At 42.5% G+C, this 24,667-nt stretch overlaps 1 protein-coding gene across 2 annotated transcripts in view; it reads left to right on the top strand.

Moving 5' to 3' along the window:
* Nucleotides 1–24,667, top strand: part of EPB41L4A (erythrocyte membrane protein band 4.1 like 4A) — a 411,842-nt gene that overhangs the window by 213,628 nt on the left and 173,547 nt on the right. For both annotated transcript variants that reach the window (XM_073624611.1, XM_073624610.1), the window contains one exon: nucleotides 2,188–2,308. In XM_073624611.1, coding sequence (XP_073480712.1) covers nucleotides 2,188–2,308 — 121 coding nt within the window. The remainder of the gene's footprint in view (nucleotides 1–2,187; nucleotides 2,309–24,667) is intronic.

The following is a 24,667-nucleotide window of genomic DNA, read 5'->3' as shown; positions in this document are numbered from 1 at the left end:
AAATACGATTTCGAAAAGAAAAAGCAGGATATCCTCCATCTCACAGTTATGCCTTCAGCATCTATCCAATTAGCCCAGATTTTATTGAATTTCTCTACATAATTATGACTAGCATAGGTGAGCTTTTCTATATGTAAGACATTAATAATCGCTGTCTTCCACTCAGCATTAGTGGGTGGTGAGGGTGATTTCCATTCTTTTCAAAAGTTGGCAAAAAAGGCAACCATTTGACATAATGAGATTCCAAGGTTATTGGTAATTCCCAGGAGAAATATAAGAGGATTTGCAGGGACTGCCAACCCCGCCACTGCATGGGCAGTGGACACCACTCCCCTCCAATCATCCAGTAAACCCACATCGGTCTGTGGCTTGGGCGGTAGATGCTAGACAGCCTCTGTGGGGTAAAAATGTGATGCATACGTTTGATACTGTAGCTTTTTCAAAGCTGTGGGTCCAGTATTGTGCATAGATGGGAAAAGTTTTGATTCCCTCATAACGGAGTATGAGGAAAGAATGAAACAGAAGCATAATACCTCGTGGGAGCCTGGCGCCAAACCACCATTGTGAATTTCATAGGGATAGTAAAGGCTGCATTGGATCTGGGACCACAGAATGGTAGGTTATTCAGTTCCAAATATGAGCTCAAGAACCCAGATTCCAATGTAACCACAGCGTAGTCATGGAGTTGAGCAAACCACCAACGCCCAGTAACTAAGATTGCCCCCCCAGTGGTACAATAAGAAATGAATATGAGACCCCCCCAAGGGTGAGGGTATTATGTAGAGCTACTTTTGCCAGCCAGGGGGTTTGTTTCCCTGCCCAAATAATGTAACAATGTGATAACTCTATTTAGCTTTTTAAAAACAAATTTGAGGTATGAAGACTGGAGTTTGCCAAAAATAAATAAATGAATCCTACTTATTAGACCCCTGATGTCTGTTAGACCCCTGATATCCCTTCCCTCCAAAGTAACTAAGAGAGTACAGATTGGGCTTGTTTAGCTGCTTACCTGGCAGCCAGGAAATGACAGCTCTGAAGCCAGAAGTGACAAAATTATTGGTTCTTCCAGGTTCATTCACCACCAGGGAGATTGAGGAGGAGATGTTCCTCCATCTCCTCTGTGTGAAGACATTCTGGCCCCTTACCGGGGTCCTGGGAGGACAGGGAGAGCCTAGGAAGCACCACAAGTGGTGGTGGAAGCAGGGAGGCCCTTTACAGTTTTGTAAAAAGGATCAGGTAGCTGTGAAGCCGCCCAGATCACTTTTACAAAACAGCCAGTTGCTGGCTGAAAAAAAATGTTACCAAGATCATGGCTGCAGCTACTACTTGCCGACAGGCTGTATATATACACACGACAGTCAGCAAGTGGATATGTTTATTCTACTATCTACTACCTTTTTCAGAGGATGCCTAAAATTTTATTTGTGTCTTAGTGCAGACTTTTGTGAAAAATAGTGAGCCAAACACACAAGCAGGGAATGACATTTCTGGGGAAGTTCTGTACACCAACTGTATACGGAAATCCTCCAGGTTGCCATATTGCATTGAATTTTACAGAAAATTACAGTTGCTGCAAATTGACAAGGAAAGGTACATTTTGATAACAATACATTACAATGTGGCTTGTATAGCAATTGCAATTGGTATATATTTTTCTTTATTTGCCTCATTTTTTTTTCACAAAAAGGTAGTTAAGTTTGGAAAACGTGCAACATTTTCGGTTTTAGTTTTTTGCAGACAGTTTTTCAAAATTACATTGATTTTATCTTCGATTTACTGTCTGGGTAATTGGTGTATCATCATATCAGTTTCTTTCATTTTTATTTGTAGCACAGAAATGACTTCTTTACCTTACAGACAAAATTACAGTATATGTTCATTTTCTCCCACAGCAGTTATTAAAGTGAACTCAATTTACCAAATGATGGTTTTGTCGCTTCTTTTGGCTTTGTTTTTATATTCATATTTACCCAATTGTAATGGCAGCTGCTTTGTTTGTATAGCTCTCTGTTCCGTACTGAGGTGATTTTATGTGAAAAAAAGGCGCTAATGGAGACATCCCAATTTCCTATTATCAGTTCTGCAACATGCTCTTTGAAGTGGCCTGCAGGCAGTGTGTGTGTTTTTCCTGGAAATGATAACACTGAATAATGTTCAAAAATTAATTGTATCGTCTGTCTGTTCTAGCGGAACTTGGTGACTATGATCCATTTAAGAACACTGCGGGATATGTATCGGAATACCGCTTTGTGCCTGACCAGAAAGAAGACCTGGAAGATGCCATTGAGCGAATACACAAAACGTTAATGTAAGTGCTTTACCAGTTTATTGTCTATCTGTAATGTTTGAGCTCTGGTAAAAGAAGCAAAATTGGCTTTAACAAGTGTTGAATCATCATTATGCTATATATATATCTATGGCATCAACATACAGTTCATCCATTTTTTATTACTCAGGACTGTTGTTATTTACCTTTAACAACCAGTCAGATTCCCATGGAGGTTCAAAATTGCATTTTCTTAAAGGAGAAGTGTTACCAAAGCTGTTTTGGCCACTCCAGCCTCTGGAAGGATCCTGATCATATTTTCATGATCCACCCAGATGTATGAACAGCAGCTGGCTCAGCCTCTCAGCATGCCGTGTCTACTTTATCGCACATATGTCAAACACAAGGCTTAAGGGCCGATTCCATCCCACCAGGCCATGTCATGTGGCCCTTGCACCCAGTTTTTCAGCTGGAACTTGGCAGAACCGCTCTCCCCCTCCGCTCCCTGCTGTCTGTTGTAAGCAAGGAGGCCTTATGTGTTTACAAGGACAACTTTGCTCTAGGTGGCTTGCGGGACACTTAACAGATGCCTGCAGGCACTCACAGCGGGGCATGGCAGGGACAGATCCCCAGAATCTGACAGACCGAATTATCTCCCTGCAAGGTGAGGTGGAGCCACCTATACTGGTACTAGAGATGCCTACACTGGTACTTTGGCCGCCTACAAAGTGAGGTACTAGAGCCAGTCCAGGTAGTAGAGAGTAGAGATGCGAGGAAGTTTTTGGGTGGAGGGGGGGTATAAGGGCTGTAGAGGTGTGGGGGAGATGTGTGTAGAGGGGGGGAATGGGGGAGAGTGGTGCAGAGCTCAGAGCTGAGGAGAAGGGGTAGAAATGAGATGTGGACAGCCTCTCACACTGTGCATAGTGCACTCCTCAACCCTGCACTCTGTGCACAGCACACCCCTGAATTCTGTACTCTGTACGTAGCATACTCCTAAACTCTGAATGTAACTCACTCCTGAACCTAGTGTACGCCAGAACTCTGCACTCTGTACGCAACGCACTCCTGAACTCTGTACGCAATGCACTCCTGAATTCTGCACTCTGTATGTAGCGCACTCCTGAACTCTGCTCTCTGTACCTAGCATAATCCTGTACTCTGCACTCTGTACATAACACACTACAGAACTCTGCACTCTGTACGCAATGCACTCCTGAACCCTGCACCCTGTATGTAGCGCACTACTGAACTCTGCACCCTGTATGTAGCACACTCCTGAACTCTGCACCCTGTATGTAGAACACTCCTGAACTCTGCACTCTGTATGTAGCGCACTCCTGAACTCTGCACCCTGTACATAGCATAATTCTGAACTCTACACTCTGTACATAACGCACTATAGAACTCTGCACTCTGTACACAAAGCACTCCAGAACCCAGCACTCTGTATGCAATGCACTCCTGAACTCTGCACTCTGTATGTACACGCTCCTGAATCCTGCACTCTGTATGTAGAGCACCCCTAAACCCTGCAGTCCAGTTATTACTTAAGTTATTACTAAAACCAGTAATAATCAAATGCAGAGGCGAATATTTAATATGGAAAAGATTAGGCACAGTAAATAATCTTACAGATACAACTGGCCCTTTGAGGGCAACCATACTGCAGCCTGCAATGAAATTGAGTTAGACACCCCTGCTATAGAGTGTCTCTTGAGTCCACTGGGGCTGCTGACATCACATCCAAGACGGCGGTGCCCAGCAGCATTTTCAGGCTTTTAGGTGTCTGCACAAGGGAGGGTTTTACAGGTAAATAACATAAAATATGTGCACATATAACCGTATGGGAAGATTTTTCCTAAAATAAATAGTCCAGAGACAGACCCTATTAATGACTCTAACAATAAAACCCACACAGATTCAATGCAATCATTAGAGCTAATTGTGCATGTATTGCCTTCTCCCCTCCTACAATCCAGATGCACATTGCATTGGTAATATTTTGTATTTGCTGACAGCCATATTCTGCTGTGCAGTAATGATATGTACTGACAGCTGCATAAACTTGACTTGCTGGTTTTAATTGGTCATTTTATGACACCCACAGAAAGACTTGATGTTTCAGATTTATTAGCCTTTAACAAGGATGTATAGAAAACAAGCTAATATGTTGACACAAGTTTATGAGCAGTGGAGGTCATTGGCCTTAAATCTATAAAAAGGATACTGAGGTAAAGCCAATTGTTTAAGGTTGGAATTTTCTAACATTTACTGTTAGGTGTTTAAGGTAGCTATTTTCTACAGGGCTCTGACTACATTTTGTTAATGTTACCATGCTTTTGTTCCTTACAATCTAGAGGTAGGGTTGACGCACTTGGAGCCCAGCCAGTTGTCTGTTTTATTGCTAAGTCAAAAAACATCAGATACTTTTTAAGAAACTTGGCCTTTTCTGTTAGTCTTATGTGGTCTGAAATCTTTGATATCAGCTTGATGCACATAAACCAGCCTATGTATGGGTAGGTCATTGGGTAACAAGCCTTACTATGCCTACATAGAATACAATATCCAATATGCATAAAACCGCTTTATGCTGTTTAGATTAAATGGCTATGTAATAGTCCAGTGCATTTGGAAAGTATTCACAGTACTTCACTTTTTCCACATTTTGTTATGTTACAGCCTTATTCCAAAATGGTTGAATTCATTATTTTCCTCAATATTATACAAACAATACCCCATAATGACAACATGAAAGAATTTTGAAATCTTTACAAATTTATTAAAAATATAAAAACAAAAAAAAATCACATGTACATAAGTATTCACAGATTTACAATGCCACTCAAAATTGAGCTCAGGTGCATCCTGTTTCCACTGATCATCCTTGAGATTCTACAACTTAAATGGAGTCCACCTGTGGTAAATTCAGTTGATTAGACATGATTTGGAAAGGCACACCCCTGTCTATATAAGGTCCTACAGTTAACAGTACATGTCAGAGCACAAACCAAGCCATGAAGTCCAAGGAATTGTCTGTAGACCTTTGAGACAGGATAGTATCGAGGCACAGATCTGGGGAAGAATACAGAACAATTTCTGCAGCACAGTGGCCTCCATCATCCGTAAATTGAAGACGTTTGGACCCACCAGGACTTTTCCTAAAGTGGGCCCCCCCAGCCAAACTGAGTGATCGGGTGAGAAGGGCCTTAGTCAGGGAGGTGACCAAGAACTGGATGGTCACTCTGCAAGAGCTCCAGCGTTTCTCTGTGGAGAGAGGAGAACCTTCCAGAAGAACAGCCATCTCTGCAGCACTCCAGCAATCAGACCTGTATGATAGAGTGGACAGACAGAAGCCACTCCTCAGTAAAAGGCACATGACAGCCCACCTGGAGTTTGCCAAAAGGCACCTGAAGGACTCTCAGACCATGAGAAACAAAATTCTGTGGTCTGATTAAACAAAGATTGAACTTTTTGGCCAGAATGGCAAGCGTCAGGTCTGGAGGAAACCAGGCACCGCTCATCACCTGGCCAATACCATCCCTACAGTGAAGCATGGGGGTGGCAGCATCATGCTGTGGGGATGTTTTTCAGCGACAGGAACTGGGAGACTAATCAGAATCAAGGTAAAGATGAATGCAGCAATATACAGAAACATCCTTGATGAAAACCTGCTCCAGAGTACTCTGGTCTTCAGACTAGGGCGAAGGTTCATCTTTCAACAGGACAATGACCCTAAGCACCCTAAGTGGCGCAAACAGAGCCCACACATGAACTCGATTGAACATCTCTGGAGAGATCTGAAAATGGCTGTGCACTGACGCTCCCCATCCAACCTGATGGAGAGGTTCTGCAAAGAAGTTTGGGAGAAACTGCCTAAAAATAGGAGTGCCAAGCTTATAGCATCATATGCAAAATAACTTGTGGCTGTAATTAGTGCCAAAAGGTACTTCAACAAAGTATAGAGCAAAGGCTGTGAATACCTATGTACATGTGATTTTTTTGTTTTTTAGTTTTAATAAATTTGCACAGATTTCAAACAAACTTCTTTCACGTTGTCATTATGGGGTATTGTTTGTAGAATTTTGATGAAAATAATGAATTTAATCAATTTTGGAATAAGGCTGTAACATAACAAAATGTGGAAAAAGTGAAGCACTGTGAATACTTTCAGGATGCACTGCATACTTTATCTATTCTGTAAAACAAGCAGCTCTGTGCTGGGGACCCAAAGGCAAAAAAGAATACAGTAATTTGTATGGCACTACCTACTATTCTAAAATGAGGAACAAACCTTTTATACCATGGTGTAATAATACTAATAGCAGCCAGACAGCTGCGATGTGTTCTAGTGGTGCAATGGAGCTGTATTGGGGGCTGTTGAAGCAATTTAAACAGAAAATTTGTGCATGTGTGATGATAACACATATCTGTCAACCATAATAGATATGAAATCTCTAAATGCAGCGCACATTCTCTTCTTCTTTAATGGGATAATAATGAAGCTGCTTTGCTGGTGATACTGACGGAGTTATTGCAAACAAATTTTGAAAGGCTTTTTTTTTCTAGTGATATAAAGAATAATATTATAATGCTTTTTTTTTTTTTTTTTGGGCAAGTTACCACAACATCATTATCCTGTAGTTTGTAAGATCAAAGATACAACTATGTTGGTGTCCCTTGTCAATTTTACATTGTATTTTTTTAAATGTAACTGCCTACTCCCAAACTGTCATTTGAAGTAAAACACATAGCCAAATATTATTCTACACATTTTTGTTATTGTGCATAAAAAAAAGAAAACAAATAAAGTTAGACATGCTATCTGCCAATAGAACTTAACCAGAAAGTGCATTCTATGCATCCAAAAATATAGAAAATATAACAAATCAAATCATTATTATTCAACCAAAAAGAGAGCCTCATGCATGTGTCCTGCTTCTTAATATAGGGGGTCAGCATTGCCAAGAGCTGGTGAAAGCAGGGGTCCATCATCCGGAGATAATTCTGAAAATCATCTGGATTATTCTCCTGGAGCTCCCGCAGCAAAGGCATATGATATAATTGGTCACGATTAATAAATCAACCAATTTTTGGTCCAAGAAATCCTCCTCCTCCTGTTCCTGGACTGGACTTGGGTCAAAGCAATAACTCCAAGGCCAATAATAAATAACACATTATTATGGTTGATGAACGGCCATTCAGAAACAAACTTAACAGCACGAAATAAAAAGCGCAAACTGAAAAGCGCGAAATGAAAAGCATGAACTGAAAAGCGCAAGATGAAAAGCGCGAATCAACACTCATCAAACTTCTACTAACATGAAATTAGCAGAAAGAGCTCAAAGGGTGGCGCTAAAGAGCTGAAAAACCATGTAGTACGTCACTACGTTCGTGTTTGTTGGCCGACAATTCCTTGCCGTTTGTATGCAAGACAAAATCCAGGCACACGCCTTCGGACAAAAGTCCAAGGTTTTGTCTGCGGAAAATCCGATCGTGTGTACAAGGCTTTAGAATTCATTTGTGGCTACTTTAGGCAATATTTTAACAAAAACTTTTTTGAACATTCGACTGAGAAGCATGCAGCAAAGACCAGAGCAAAGGCTAGTAAATGCCAGAAGACTGGTCAAAACTTGAAATCACTAGACTCTAGATATGTCAGTTTGGCTAGCCGTCTCTTTGAACATATACTTGCCAGATCTGAGATTTGAGTTTTCAGTGGTGTAATTTTCAAATGATTAGGCTTGTAATTAGCATGTTATGTATTTTGGCCCTGTTACTGTAGAATCTTATTTCCGCTGCATGATTGATCTTTTTATCTTGCCTTTTTGAAGATCCATGCTGAGTTTTTTTTTTTCACATACAGTGCATTGTGTCTCTGATATGCCTCACTTGCATCCACTACTCTTCATTTAAATTAGCTGTATGAGCTTGTGCCATGCGGGCTGGCTGAACACTGGTGTGTTGCTGACTAATCACAGCCATTGTCAGAAGTTTAAACAAGAAGAAATGGAAGGCTGACACAATATCCATTACTGCCTGTAGCTATGTGCTCACCTCAGATTCACCTCTCTCTTTGATGTGCAGTCACCTTGGGTTAGAACATATCACTGTTATGTACCCTAGACATTTCAACTTTCCCTGCTTTTATTATGTAGTTAGTTAACAGTCTGTGCTTTGGCTTACCATCTGTAAAGACTGTCAATCAGTTAAGTGCCCCAGGGCTAGTAAAATTCATTTTCATTCAATGTTAGAAGTATGTTGGATCTGGACTTGATGGCAAGTTGGTTTACAAGATCAACGTATACAATGGAAATATTGCATGTTACAATGCAGCTACAAGTAAAATGGCAGCATTAACAGGACAGAAGAAATATTACCTTTGCTACTTTTGCTCACTACCAAAACCGGAATTGGCTGTTTTCTGATACACAATTTCTGATACATTGTAAGAACTGAAACTCTTCTGTCTTTGCAAAGCTTGTGAGAAAAGTTGAAATTCCCCATTTGATTGGGACAACAGTAGTAACACAAAAGAGTCCTTACTTTATGCAAACCCTTTCTAAACTAATATGCCGTAAGAATATGTATTTCCACTTTGACGACTAAATTGGGATAACACCTACTTTAAATTTGTTACATGTTTCCATTAACAAACATAACCTAAAATGTATTCAAACATCACTGGTTACTAGAGATGGGCGGAACACCCCCCTGTTCAGTTTGCAGCAGAACTCCCAAACAGAGGGAAAGTTCTATCCCAAACGGCTAACCCCATTGAAGTCCATGGGAGCCGAACAGGAAAAATCAAAAGTGCTCATTTTGAAGGCTTATATGCAAGTAATTAGCCATAAGAGGGGTATGGGGGTCCGGGTACTGCCCTGGGGGACATGTATCAATGCAAACATTTTTTTTAATAAAGCAATGGTTTTTAAAGCGGTGTTCCATCCAAAAGTGGAACTTCCGCTTGTTGTACTCCTCCCCCCCTCCGGTACCACATTCGGCACCTTTCGGGGGGAGGCAGGACAGCATACCTGTCTTTCACAGGTATCCTTTTCCCACTTCTGGGAGCCTCAGTCGCGGGTATTGATATCACCGCTAGGGCTCCCTCCTCCTCCCTCCTCTTTCCCCGGCCGCCGGGCCAGTAGTAGAGAGGAGCAGAGTGCATGTACAGTAGGGTTCCCGGCGTAAAGTCGTAAGGCTTCACTCCTGGGTTCCCTTACTCGCAATGGAAGTGGCATGCACCCGACAGCTGATGGAAACATCAGCTGCAGTGCCGACATCACTGGACTCCAGGACAGGTAAGTGCCTGATTATTAAAAGTCAGCAGCCGCAGTATGTGCAGCTGCTGGCTTTTAATTTTTGCAGCAGTGAGCGGACCTCACTTAGGAAGTAGTGATTTTAATGATGCTTAAAGTGCAACATTAAAAATGAAAAATTCCTTAAAATATAGTGCCTGGGGGTCCCCTTAGTCTGCCTGTAAAGTGGTGCATCTGTGGCATGCATAGAACATGCTGCAGCAAAAATGAAATTTCTAAAAAAACAAAAAAAAAACTGAGTCAAATCAAATTTAAATTGACTTGCGGTTGCAATTGACGGCACCTGGCTATTGAAAAAATAAAATAAACAAAAAGATAACGTGTGGTCCCCATGCCAAATGCCCTCAACATGGTGGGGGGGTGTGCTTTGGGGTGGGGGGCCCTTCCCTACAACCCTGGGCTGTGGTTGTGGGGGTCTGTGGGTGGGGGCTTATCGGAATCTGGAAGGGAGCCCCGAAGTCCCAGCCCCCCTTCCTATGTAAGTAAGTATGGGGTATAAGTAATGGGTATACCCATTCACCAAAAAAGTGTAAAAAAGTAATAAAAACACAGAGACAGTTTTTGACAATTCCTGTATTAAAAAATAAAAAAACTGTGTAAAAAACAGTGTCCCCTGATGTAAAGCCATTGTCAATCACGTCGCCCGCGGCACCTGAAAAAGAACGGAGAAAAAAAGGGGCTCCGCCTTCATTGGCGGGCCTACCGTCGAATGCCTCCTCCTCCCTTTGACAGTTGTTATGTAGGTAAGGGCGGGGCCACCTGGCGATATCACTTGGTAGCATCAACCCCCTTGTGACATCACGGACCGGTGCATGCTGGGTCGCTGACTTTACAAGGTGCTGTGTCAGCAGGGAAGCCCGTTGACAGCTGATGACTCATTGGTTGTTAAGGTTGCCATGGCCGGCTTCTCCTTAACAACCAGCTTTTACTGATTGGGCAAGCACCCGCTGAACACCCTGCAAATTCAGATGTTCCCCGAACAGGGCAAACAGCCAATGTTCGACACGAATTCATGCTTGGGCCGAACCATTTGCCCAACACTACTGGTTATCTTTGTAAGTGCTTTTTACTTGCTTAAAAATCCTACTAAGCTCTATGTACTGTACTGTTTAGGAGGGGGCTGTAGAGTAACCCTGTCTGTATTGTGCTGGCAGCTCATCAGTCAGTTGTAAACTATGTTTAAATACTCGCTGTCCTAACAAAAGGGGTAAACACTTTCTAAAATACACCCCTGCTCATCTTCTTCTACTAGCTTAGGGGGTGTTTGTATACTCCTATTTCTAGGGCCCCTCTCTGATGATGGGATGGTGGAGGTGGAGCAGTCGAGGGACTTTTTTTCCAATTTCGGGCTCATGTGCATTCCACGCCCGCTTCGCATGCTGCTGTGCCATAGTCCCGGCTGCCTGCTTCTGCGACTACCCAATGCCTACCCTGGCAGAGTGATCTTCCTCCGCTCAGGTCCCCATTCAGTAGCCGAGATCAAAAGGCTTATGTGAGGCGGGTGACAGCAGTGGCGGCAAGGAGAGACAGCTGACAGGGAGCAGAGGGATCGTGGATTGAGCACATATAGGCTGTGGGTTTAGTATGTTTTTTATGTAAATTACCTTTTTTTTGCCCACAAGTTTTTTTTTTAAATGTGGCATGTTGAAGGGGCCCTAAATAAACAAGCAAACCTTGCTTGTAATATAAGGCCCACTTTAATTAGTTTTGCTGGAGGTTTCTGAATTGACGCAAATGCATCATGTGCCTACTAAGCAACTAGCATTTTTAAAAGCAATGGTCAGCAATGGCTGATTACATATTTCTGTCATTCCTGAATTTTTTTAACAGACCCTGTCATGTAACAAAATACCTGTGTGATAAGGTTCTGATGGCAGTAGAAATTTTCCAAACGTAAAAGAGCCAGGCATATTGTGAGCCTACATATCTGCATCTTCTGCCAGTTATACTGACTTTACTGCATGCTCTGTACACAGATCAGCGATCTGGCTATTTCGCCTCACTGCAAAGTAGGGATTAAAAAACAGACTGATCTGTTAGTAAAAGCAGCACTACATATAAGGCGGTGGTTTGGGGTAGGGCCAGAGGTGGGGTTGAGGGTGGGGCTGAAGGCAGCCCAGTCAGGTAGGCTTTACGGGGCCCCATGATTTCTATCAGTGGCACTGGCTGCCTCATTTCTCTGTTATCTGTATAAGTCACTTCTGACAGCTTTTCCCAAATCCAAGAGATAATTGGTGATGGGGGAGGAGAGCTCTAGCACACAGCCTGTGTTTGATAGCCACAGCTGTGCATACTTTCGTTGTACTGTACGAAGGGGATGTGTTTCTTTTCTTTCAATCAGAGCTTAGGACTGTACTCACTAAACTCAGTAGTAGGTAGCTATAGATCACTGCACCTTGCTTTAAAAAAAATCTAATCACCCCTGTACCCCTGGGATAAAACAGGAGGGGATGGACTCTAGACCTCCCTCCCTGGTTTGCTTCAACCTTTCCCTGCCTTCTTTGCGTATCTTCTTTTCTTTCTCCTTTCCTATCTTTATTATCTAAAAAAGGTTCTAACAGTTGACCACCATTATGCAACTAAACTGCTTGTTTATCTACTATGTAACCTGTTAAAAACCTAATAAACTATATTGGAAAAAAAAAATCTGTGTAAAATCTGCGTTTTAAATACTGTAGAGCAGGGGTCTCAAACTGGCAGTCCTCCAGCTGTTGCGAAACTAAACAGGACCCATCATGCCTCTGCCTGTGGGAGTCATGCTTGTAACTGTTAGCCTTGCAATACCTTCTGGGAATTGAAGTTGCGCAACAGCTGGAGGGCCGCCAGTTTGAGACCCCTGTTTCAGATAAACAAGTACAACTTACAGTATGTAGAAGGATTTGGTATATGTAAGTGTTTGCAACGTCTTTAATGCCATTAATGTTACAGATATAGCATGTATGTGTTTCCTAAACAATAAAAGCAATTTTGAACAAAAAGAATTATTGATGTTCTATTATACAGTAAAGTGCAGAAAAGTAAAGTGCAAAAATCACATATCCACTAACAATTTGGGGTCATGCCGCACCCCTTGCCCATAGAGACAGACGTGTCTGACACCTTGAGAAATGGGTCTGGCCTGGCCCTGAAATGTCATTGGATATGCTTTTTTTTTTTTTTTTGCACCTTCTGCTTTTTTATAAAGGAAACTCAGTAGCTCTTTTTGGGGTTCTTTTTTGCCATTCTGAATATTTCTGTGGCTATAATATGGAATCACTGCTAGCCGTGTACCCCTCAATTTGTCAAATTGTGTAAGGTACCAGATGCACTAAACTGCTGTAAGGTGAAAAGTCACACATCTACTTTCTTTTACTTTTAGCACCATTAAACGAATAGGCTTTTGACCCAGATTGTCTTGGTATTAGCAACATTAAAAAGTGTGATGTGTAAACAGCTGTAATACCCTACGTGTGTCTGTGAATAATCTTATGTGCTCTGGGAATCCCTAACTGGTTTATCTTTTGCATGGCTTTTCATCACTCTTTGTGCAAGTAAAGTTTTGTTTAGATAGACAGAGCGCATCACTCTTGCCAGGTTAGTTTGGAACAGCTGAACTCATTTCCAAGTTGCTCAGATGTGAATAACAAATCTATATTCACTGCAAAATCCAATTATCATATCTTGCTAAGAAAAAACAAAATTTCTGTTACTTGACTTCAGGAAGTATTGACATATTGGTAAGCTTCTCTCTCCTGAGTAAAACAGCTATATCCAGGCTGGAATAATTTATAAGATGAATCTGCATTTTCATTCAGTGGTTCAGGATGTATAAGTTGGTCACTGGTGCGTAAAGTAATCATTTCCATGACACCTCCCACTATCCTGTGATGTAGTTCTAAGAAAAGTAGCAAAGCTATAATAAATGTCTACTTACAGCTTTGGTTGTAGGAAACTATATTGGTCAAATGCTTTATAGGCATGCATAGCTTACCTCCTATATTGGCAGGATACTCTGCAATCCATAAATGTTTATTGTAATTGGGAATTTTCCTGCAGTGAAGGAAGAACAATTAATAAATGTTTTTCCTACATTTTCAGAGTAAGGGATGAGCAAAATGAAGGTATTTAGTCAGCGATCAATACAGTGAAAAAGTGAATAATATTTTTATGAACCATTACAAAATATTTAGTTGACTACATACTGCAAAAAAGAAGAAAAAAAATAGTTGACAGAAAAACTACATACAGTCAAACCTTGAAATGCGAGCATAATTTGTTCCGGAAAAAAATGCTTGTAATCCAAAGCACTTGTATATCAAAGCGAATTTCCCAAAAGAAATAATGGAAACTCAAATGATTTGTTCCACAACCATTTATTCATAAGTCCTTCAGTTTATAGTCAATATAAAAAGATTATAGCAATGTGATAGGTCGTGTAACCATAAATTGTCCATCCACAAATGGAAGCCTCCATATAGGGGATTAGAAGAAAAATCCAGCAGAAGCTACAGAGTATAAAAAAGAAGAGAGGTGTCTCTAAGTGTAGCAATATGGTTACATTTAATGAAGGTAAAACATTTAGCAACTCACGTGGATGATGGTTAAAACAGGCACATCTAAGGCATCCAGGGTAAAGCTGTCCACATAGACCATCCTCCACACTGCCGACTCTCACTGCTGTCAGTCTGCAATCTTGAAAAGGAAGACTACCCTGCAGTAGAGCGATCTGAAAGCGAGACTTGAAGCGCTTGTGGAGCGCAGCGTGGAAGGGATGGCGTTGATGGCAGTGCGGTGGATGGTCTATGTGGACAGCTTTACCCCGGATGCCTGCATACTTAGATTTGCCTCTTTTAATCAATAATTAACCATGTGAGTTGCTAAATGTTGTACATTCATTAAATGTAACCAAACTGTTACACTTAGAGGCACCTCTGTTCTGTTTTATACTCAGTTGTGACATGACGCTACTTGTATATCAAGACATCATTTGTATATCCAGTCAAAATTTAATAAAAAATTTTGCTTGTCTTGCAAAATGCTCTCAAACCAAATTACTCTCAAACCAAGGTTTTACTGTATTAGACAAATAAAACTTGGCAAGAATTGTCTTCTTTTTGGAATTTCAAGACCACCATATACTGTACATCTCTTTGCCAATAACAACACTGTTATTACTATTTTTTTATAATACTGTTGGTGTCCATTAAAATACATTTTACCATGATAATGTTCCAGAGACTTTAGATGCATATAGGGTTGATTTACTAAGGGCAAATAGGATGCTTACTTTGTGGAAATCTTCTCTTAGCTTAGTGGATTTGGTGAAGATGCTTTAAAAGAATTACCAAGCATGTGCAAGGAATTTTTACTTGCACATAAGTCAGTAGAGCTTTACCTCATTCACGAAGGTAAGCGAAAACTCTCTTTCAAAGTTAAAACTCTTGCAAAGTGAACAGTCTATTTGCCTTTAGTAGATTAACCCCGAAACATCAAGAAATATGACCAGCAAGATCATTTGAATGTATCTGAATGTGCCATCAGTTGTCACTTACTGTAGTTGAAGGTTGTGATGACGTTTTCTTCTCGCCCGTTGACCCTGATACTAAAACATGGTTTAAATGTCACCATTATGGCTGTGTTTGCTGGCTGGAGGACCTCTCACTCTTACTGGCTTCATTCAGATTCACAATCTACTCAAGAGATCTACAAGCTTAGTGGAACAACAGTTCCAGGCATGCCCTGCCATTAGCTCAACACATTAGCTTTTGTCTGTTGATGATAAGAAGGGTCTCTAGCCCATATATATGCAGAATGTATATTTGTATTCGTGTTTCACTGAACATTATCACAATGCAGGGGTCGAGGTAAAAAATGTACAGATACTGTTGCCTACAGCAGGCCATGTCACATTAGCAGTCCTATAAAGGTAGCTAGGAAAGCATTCACCTGTTCCCGCAATGTTGTGCCCTTGTTGGCCAAACCAGAGATGTGTTCTTCCATAGCTGCTCCCTTGTTGATGAGTCAAATTCTGCAGCTTTTTAGATGGTGGAAGGAAGGCTTATGTGACATGGCTCTTACAGTGACCTTTGCATACAAAGTGATGGCGTGAGTCCACACTCATATTTCCATATATGTGGGTTTGTGTAGATAGATCACACTGGTCATCAAGTGTATAAGGAGACAAACTGTGGTTGTTGCCAAAAACAGCAGATCAGAAGTAAGGTATTTTATAGTGTAGGTAAACTAAAACATTTGTTTGCTTGTTATGGTAACATCTCCACTCTTGGTGCCTTGACAGCAAATATGGTACTTGGCCCTTAGTGTCAACTTACACAGCCTTCAGATACATGAGTAAAAACATCCAGGATGGTCTGGATGACCTCTACAGATATCATGCCTTAGATTCTAGAGAGGACACATCCGGAACATTCCAGTATCATATGAAGCCTTCTTATTACATATCTTCACTCAGCTGTCCGATAGTTTGTGGCTCGCATGTTTAATGTCTGTTTCAGAAGAATACCTTCTTGGGTACTGACATTTAGTTTTATTTTTCTGAACTTAGTTTAAACTTTTAGACAATATAATATTTTTAAAACTGACCACACACTACAGTGGTGTGTTGAAGTCCAGTTTTCTTTGGAAAATACTTTTTTGCAATATTACCACTCATAAAAGTACCCCTTGTACAATCACACTAACTGCCTTAGAGAGCCTTGGGTAGTATTATAGATTTACACCACCAATTACAACCTGCTTAGACCTATTGATTTTGTCCCGCTCATCCATTCACTGTTACAATTTCCGTATAAATTAGTCAAAACTAGTTCGCACATTGTGAACCTGATTTACTGAATTGTGTAAATAGGTGAAATGGTTCAGGACCAAATTTATTGTAGTTGAAAATGATGTAAGTGAATAGTAAACTACAAGGTCTGGCAGCCTTTGCAGCTGTCGGCTTGTAGTTTTCAATGAACTATCGTGGCGCTGTGGAGCGCTGTGGTAGTTTATTCTCTCTTCCTGTCAGATTGCATCTGCTTGCCCGTACGGGTTGTATGGGCACACAGATACACTGGCAGATCTGCAGAAGACCTGCATGGCACCAGCGATCTGCTGTTCTTGCTTTAGAGGCTCCAGAAACAAAAAAATAATAAATAAACATTTTTTTTTTTTACTGCAAAAAAATGTGCATTTATTCTTTTTTGTTAAAAGGTGAACTTATCCTTAAATCATGATAAAAAAAACATCTTCACATAGATTCACCTCAACTCATTTTCTTCAACCCTTAGGCAAGATCTACACCGATAATGTAATCTATTTAATACTAGGAGATTTACACACACTGCAGCACACTCCGGCTCACAGCAGAAGTCTGGTGTCCCCATTCACCGTTTCAGGTCTGATTTCAGCCTGAATTTATTTTTTGCTGAATTCAGACCAGAAATGGATCAAAATTCGCACAGGACTCATCTGCAATTCGCACCGGAGCCGCTGCGGAGATGTGTGAACCAGCTCCATAGAGAGCCAGTCACAATCTCCTGCTATGGGAATTGGATGCGGGGAAACCCGTATCCAAATCGCAGTAGTGTGAACCCAGCCTTACATGAATGTGAAATGCATTATACACACAATGCTCCGGCTCTCTGTCGCCCTCCCCAGGATCACACTGCTGACTGATACACACAATGCTCTGTTCTCTGCCCCCTACTCTCCTAACACGATCTGTATCACACTGCTGCCTTACACAGACTCATCATTGGATTTCACCTTTTTATCCAGCCATGTGCTGGAGCTCTGTGCTCCCTCCTACAGTCTGTGATCATCGCTGCCACTCTCTGCATTTCTCCCGGCGCCTCCCTCTGAGTTCAGAGGAGTCGGAACTAAAGAGGGGGCATCGGGTATTAATGCGCGCATTGGGAACAACACTGGAAACAACATTGGGTGGCATACATCCGCCACAATGTAGATTGGTGGCAGAACCCCTGGAGACCACCAACATTTTCTTGCAGACCATCAGTGGTCCATGGACCACTGGTTGGTGACCACTGATTTACAGTATATATAAAGCCAAAACTTTTTATTTTTATTTTGGATATCTCTCCAACAGGAAGGAAATGCCTCCTCCTGTCCTGTAGACACAACAAAAATCTAGAGGAAATCTTTCCAACAGGTGGAAAATGCATTCTTTGACCACTGCCACTGTAACAGGTGTCCCCATTGGAAGGTTTCAACTCTATCCTAGAGACAGTGGTCAACAGGACAAAAAAAGTGAATCTACCTAATAGGGTCAGAGACAGAAATTACACTTTACAGAAATGCTGATTCCTCTCCACTCTATCCAAAACTAAAAATAAAATTTTGGCTATACATTTGTATAACTATTTGTTGGCAGTTGCCTCGTGGGTAACACACTGAAAGCAAGGTGCTGTTAATGAGATAACTGCCAATGCGTAGTTAAAACTTTTTATAGCAAATAAATTGAATCAACAGTGTAGCCCTAGTACAGCATTTCAGATTGATTTAATCGGACCTAGGCTGTGTAACCAACTTAGTAGTATACAGGATAACAAGTGAATAACTAAGCTAATTTATGAAGATTGTAGCAAAGAAAATTAGGAACTGTTGCTCACTGCAGCCAGTCAGATTCTTTATCTAATGTGAACGATAAAACCTTGATTTAGCTGGTTTGGGTGACAAGGTTACTTCTGCTCCAGGTTTTAAATGGTAAATTAGACCCAATCAGGTGAATTTGTAAGAAGCAGAAACAGCTGATTTATAAGAGCTGAAAGAAAAATTGGAGCTGTTATTTTAAACAACCAATCAAGTTTTCACTTTTTCAGAGGAAAAATGGAATTTGTTGCTATGGAGAATTCTTTTGCTTTTCATTTTTTCCTTCCTTGTTTTTCAAGCAAGCACCGTGTATCTCTCCTCCCGCCTTAATCTGATTGCAGTGTTTTTCTGTAGTGCAGGTTGATAAGGGAATCTAACGTTCATTAGTCGCTGTAGATATAATATTTATGTTTCCTCTATTTTATATAATTTAACCTCATTCATCGTAAAAACCATTTTTTAGAGATCTTGTCAATGGATGCTTCATTTACACATCCAGCTTATGCAGTCTTTCCTTTCAGCTCTAGATCTTTCCACATGGTTAGTGGGACCTCTGGCAATTCCAGGTGTGCCAAATTAAAATGGCATGCAAATGGTTTATTCACTTTGACCTTTTATAGTTTACCTTCTGTAAAAGAATATCATACAAAATAAATGCACACAGTGCCTGATAGATCCACCTTCTATGAAGGACATACTTGATGTGAGAGGACTGACTTGGTAGACACCTCAGCGATCAACCTGTTGTCCTCGGTATGACATTTGCCTATCTGTGGACGAATGTAGACTATAGTAGTGGTAAGCAATCTGCCTTGAGGCCTTACTCCTGGCCCAGACATGTGGATATGGCTTTACTTAAGCTTTTTATTTTATTTTTAAAGTACATGTAAATCCTAACTGTAGGGTCCCTGATGGTGATAACAGTGCACCATGTCTGTGTAATGTGTGTTGAAAAGGCCACTTGTAGTTTCAATTGAAGGGCTGTGAACAGCTGGGGGACAGGGACAGGGTTATCACCCTAATCCAGGAAGTGTCCTTAATGGCAGGATCACCAGGCATTATTTTACTGAAAATTATTTTATTGAAAATGACTTTTGATATTATATTACCATGGTAAAGCTTAAAGTGTTACTAAACCCAGGACCCTGCATTGGATGCGGTTTTCCCACAACCAGTTCGCATGTCAGGAGATTGTGACCGGCTCTCTATAGAGCCAGTTCACATATCTCCGGAGCGGCTCCGGTGCGAATTGCACAGGAGTCTTGTGCATCTTCTGGTCTGAATTCAGCCAAAAATTGACGCACCGGACCCCTGCTGTGAGCCGCTCCGTGCTGCGATGTTTACCCAGCCTAAAGGCTAATCATTGATTAAAAAAAAGATCTTGGAACATCTCAAAGTGATCTCTCTGCTTTTCATATCCATTTTAGAACAGCTGCTGGAGAATGAGTCTATAGAATGCTGCCATTCTTTCTTACAGCTCACATTTAGCTGGAGGCAAATGGGAAATATTTAGATATGTCAGATTTACCTAATTGAAGATAAATATTTGTATAATTTAAATTTTTATTACTCATCATAGTAAAATAATAAAATATTCCTTTAACAAAGTTAATTGTATTTATGTTCTTTCTCCGTGGTAGGTCTGATAAAGGTGCCTTTCTGTTTGCCCTACATGCTTACACACTGTAGTTGGCTCTCATTACTCTTAGCAGTGTCAGTTGCAAGGATAAGTAGAGGACAAAGCATGAATAATGGCAATAAGCTGTTATATTTACATTTGGACACACAAAAACGTAAAGTGTAAGAAGTTCATTCATATGAACCAGTCATGACTAGACTTATGTAGGAATCCGTATCTTTAGATTTTATTGTGGACGAACTAACTGAATTCTGAAGGAAAATTTCCGTTGTGTTTAGATTTGCTTACTTTGTCTGAACCTGACATTTATGCTGCATACACACGGCCGGACTTCCCAACAGAAAAAGTCAGATGGTAGTTTTTGCCGTCGGAGTTTAGCCCGTTGGCGGGTCCGTTTGTGTGTACGCGGCATTAAAGTGATTGTAAAGGCTTGTTTAAAAAAAATAAAAATAATAACAAACATGTTATACTTACCTCCTCTGTGCAGTTGGTTTTGCACAGAGCAGCCTGGATCCTCCTCTTTGCTGCTCCTGACCCCTCCCTCCTATTGAATACCCCCCCCCCCCCCCAGTCAGCAGCTTCCTATGGGGGCACTGGAGCTGAGTCACAGCTCTGTGTGTCCATTCAGACACAGAACCCCGCACCAGCCCCGCCCCCTCTCTCCTCTGATTGGCTGACTGACTGTGATTGACCGCTGCAGGGGCCAGTGGCGCCACTGCTGTGTCTCAGCCAATCAAGAGGAGTGTCCCGAAGGGCTTAGACATTTGTGGACATTGCTGGAGAGAGTTGGGGCTCAGGTAAGTAATTAGGGGGGTGTTGGGGTGGCTGCTACACACAACGTTTTTTTATCTTAATGCATAGAATGCATTAAGATAAAAAAAACCTTCTGCCTTTTTTCTTTAAAGCGGAGTTCCACACGAAAATGGAACTTACACTTTTCAGAACCCTCCCCCCCTCCGATGTCACATTTGGCACCTTTCAGGGGGGAGCAGATACCTATCTAATACAGGTATCTTGCTCCCACTTCCGGGCATAGATACCCGCGCCACCCGCGGGTATCTACGCCACTTCCCGTCCCCCCTGCTGCCTTCTGGGAGACACACGGGTCCCAGGAGACAGCGAGACGCAGGGAACGTGGGAACGCGCAGCACGAGTTGCGCATGCGCAGTACGGAAGCGGGAAGTGAAGCCGCAAGGCTTCACTTCCTGATTCCCTTACCGAAGATGGCAGGGGCAGCACCCGAGAGCTGAGGGACAGATCGGCTTCGGGTGCAGACATCGCGGGCGCCCTGGACAGGTAAGTGTCCATATTTTAAAAGTCAGCAACTGCAGTGTTTGTAGCTGCTGACTTTTTTTAAAAAACGGCGGAACTCCGCTTTAAAAATAACAAACATGTTATGCTTACCTGGTCTGTGCAGTGGTTTTGCACGGAGCAGCCTGGATCATCCTCTTCCTGGGTCCCTCGTTGGGGTTCCTGGGCCCTCCCTCCCTCCCATCAAGTGCCCCCACAGCAAGCAGCTTGCTATGGGAGCACCCGAGGCAAGCCACAGCTCCATGTGTCCATTCAGACACAAAGCTGCTGTCTGGCCCCACTGCCCTCTCTCCTAATGGGCTAACTGACTTTGACAGCAGCAGGAGCCAATAGCGCCGCTGCTGTGTCTGAGCCAATCAGGAGGGAGAGTCCTGGACGGCTGAGGCATTTGTGCACATCGCTGGATTGAGATGGGCTCAGGTAAGTATTAGAAGAGCTGAGGGGGGCTGCTGCACACAGAAGGTTCTTTATCTTGGAGTGGATGTAAACCAGATTTTTTTTTTTTTAATCAAGGCTTGCACCTTGTACAGTATAGGATTTCATGTCATCTGTGCCCAGTCTTGCCGCGAAGAGTTAATCCAGCTCTGAGCAGTCCTCTTATCTTTTTTCAGTGAGATAAAAACAGTCAGACAGAGAAATAATCAGTTTCTCCCCCTTGCTGTGAGTGATAGGTGATTTACATATCTCATGCAGGAGCCTGAGAGAGACATTCTGTGTACTTCAGATCCCCTCCTCCTCTCTTCTCCAGGTCTCCCAGGATTGGCTGTTCCACACCTCAGCATGATTGGGCATGCTGAAGTCATGTGGTGACTTTTCTGGGTTTTGACTGGATGTTAGTGATCAGAGCAGAAGTTCAGTGTAAGAAATACACAGGAGAAAATGCATGTTGACAAGGAGTGTAGAGGTGGGCGGGGAGTCTACTGACATCACGACTCCACCCACCGAGCTCCGGATAGTAGACCCACCCACAGAATCTGTAGTTTTCCGGGTCTCATAACAGACAGAGGGGAGACATTTTACAGGTAAGGATACATGCAGGATGGCAGTAGTTTAGAAAGGATGAGAGTGGGTTTACATCCACTTTAATGCATAGAATGCATTAAGATAAAAAAAACTTCTGCCCTTACGACCACTTTAAGCGCAATTATCAGAGAGTCAATAAAATATGCAGTCTGACAGTTGCTGCCCTCTCAAATGCCTGGTCTCACATATTGCACACTGTACACAAATTTTGAGACCAGGTGTGATGTCAGACATCATGTGCCCCTTGACCATCTATTGTCAGAGCAATGGCAACTCTGATAATTAATTGTTGAAAGGTGCAAGCAATATATCACACAGAACTGTCAGGTAATGTGTGAGTCAGCGCTTGCTGGCATTGTTGAAAGGTGAGTAGTAGGATTTAGTACTGTTTGTTTTAGGGGTTCACACCTCCTTATTTCGTCAGTGCACTGCTTTGCTATGTGCATTACTTCAAGTCACATTAACAAACGTTATATGCGTTAGTGTGCTACAGTGCTGTTTATTTTGAATGACACCTAGCGCACTAAGGCAAGGCACCAGTGGTGGCCCGTCCATAGGCCCGTCCATTGGCGCTCACATTCTACTCAGCTGTGTTAGGAAAGCGAATGGCTATTCAGTTTTCTAACACTGAAACGCATCTCTATCAGGTGCTTGGGTCTGTTACCTGTCACCTTATTGGCTGAAATGACAGGCGCTGCTATTGGACACCTATCAGGAGGAGAGGACGGGAGATGAGGCAGGAGATGCAGGAAGGACCCCACTCGTTGCCATCACCCGCTGCCCGCAGACACAGGGTAAATGCCGGGTAGATGGTGAGCGGGCGGGGGGCACACTGGCAGAATTTAATGGGCACACTGGCAGCATTTGATGGGCACACTGGCAGCATATAATGGGCAGTTGGGCACACTGGCAGCATTTGATGGGCTCACTGGCAGCATATGATGGGCAGTTAGGCACACTGGCAGCATTTGATGGGCACACTGGCAGCATTTAATGGGCACACTTGCAGCATATGATGAGCACACTGGCAGCATTTGATGGGCACACTGGCAGCGTTTGATGGGCACAGTGGTAGCGTTTGGCACAATAGCTGAGTTTGATGGCACAGTGGCTGCATTTGATGGCACAGTGGCAACGTTTGATGGGCACAGTGCCAGCGTTTGGCACAGTGGCTGCGTTTGATGGGCACAGTGGCAGCGTTTGATGGCTCAGTGGCTGCATTTGATAGCACAGTGGCAGCGTTTGATGAGCACAGTGGCAGCGTTGGGCACAGCGGCTGCGTTTGATGGCACAGTGGCTGCAATTGATGTTTTTTTTTCAAAAATTTTTTTAGTTTGTTTGCGCCCCCCCCCCCAAAAAAATTTGGAGCACCAGCCGCCACTGCAAAGCACCTGTACTTGTGTTGCCGTGTGGTTTTTGCTGTGCTGTGATGCATTTGAGGCCCTTTAATGGGCTGCCTTTGTGCAACAAACATTAACTTATGACATAATGTGCATGCGCTACTGCACTACAGATGTGTGAATCCAGCCCTAAATTCTGCTGCCAGTCACAAGAAAAAGTGCAGAATATTAACTGTCTTCCAGGAACACAGATACTGTAAATACACAGACAAAATGCATGCATAGGAAAGGATTTGTAATGTTATACAACCCATCTTGTGATGCAAGCACCCCTTCTAGTTGGCATACCTGATGCTTGTATTGGCAATGTGACATCCTCAGTGACACGCAGCCTACAAGCAATGTGTGCCTCAATCTCCATTCACTCATGTGGAGGTTTGTACTCCATCAGAGTATAATCTCTCCATAAGTTTGAATTGTGTAGTGCATGAGTGAGTCTAACTAAAATAATTCTGACTGTACTAAGAACACCAAACAGACAAGATCTTGGAGGTTCGGGGATTGGTGAGTATAATGCTGGCCATACACATGACAAGGTGACTAGTCTCCTTTAGCTCTTCCAAAATCTATGTAGTGCAAGGGCCTGCCTGATTGTTTACAAATTGTTTGGATAGTTCAGGTATGTCCTCGAACTATATAGTTATGGTAAATCCAACATTTGTACAGTCAGACAAAGCACCCACCCCCCCATGTTGAGGGCAAGCGGCCTGGTACGGTTCAGGAGGGGGGGCTCTCGCTCGTCCCCACCCCCACCCTGTGTGCTCGGATAAGGGTCTGGTATGGATTTTGGGGGGACGTTTTTTCGGCGTAGCGGGTTCCCCTTAAGATCCATATCAGACCGAAGGGCCTGGTATGCTCCTGGAGGGGGAACCCATGCCGGTTTTTTATTTAAAATTTGGCGTGGAGTTCCCCCTCAAGATTCATACCAAACACAGTGCCTGGTATTGGCGGGGATCCAAATCGGATCCCTGTTCATTGAAAGTCGGACGTATGTCGGCTTCAAGTCGCAGGGCAAAGTCGCATCCAAAGTAGGACGGCTGTCGTGTCGCACCAGTGTGAACCCAGCCACATGGGAAAAAGACAGGAATATCTTAATGTGAAATTTTATAAGGCTCTATGCACT

The sequence above is a fragment of the Aquarana catesbeiana genome, linkage group LG01, assembly GCF_042186555.1.
Source record: "Aquarana catesbeiana isolate 2022-GZ linkage group LG01, ASM4218655v1, whole genome shotgun sequence".
Taxonomy (NCBI): Eukaryota; Metazoa; Chordata; class Amphibia; order Anura; family Ranidae; genus Aquarana; species Aquarana catesbeiana.
Note: the sequence above shows the minus strand (reverse complement) of the source record. Positions and strands in the feature narration are given on the sequence as shown.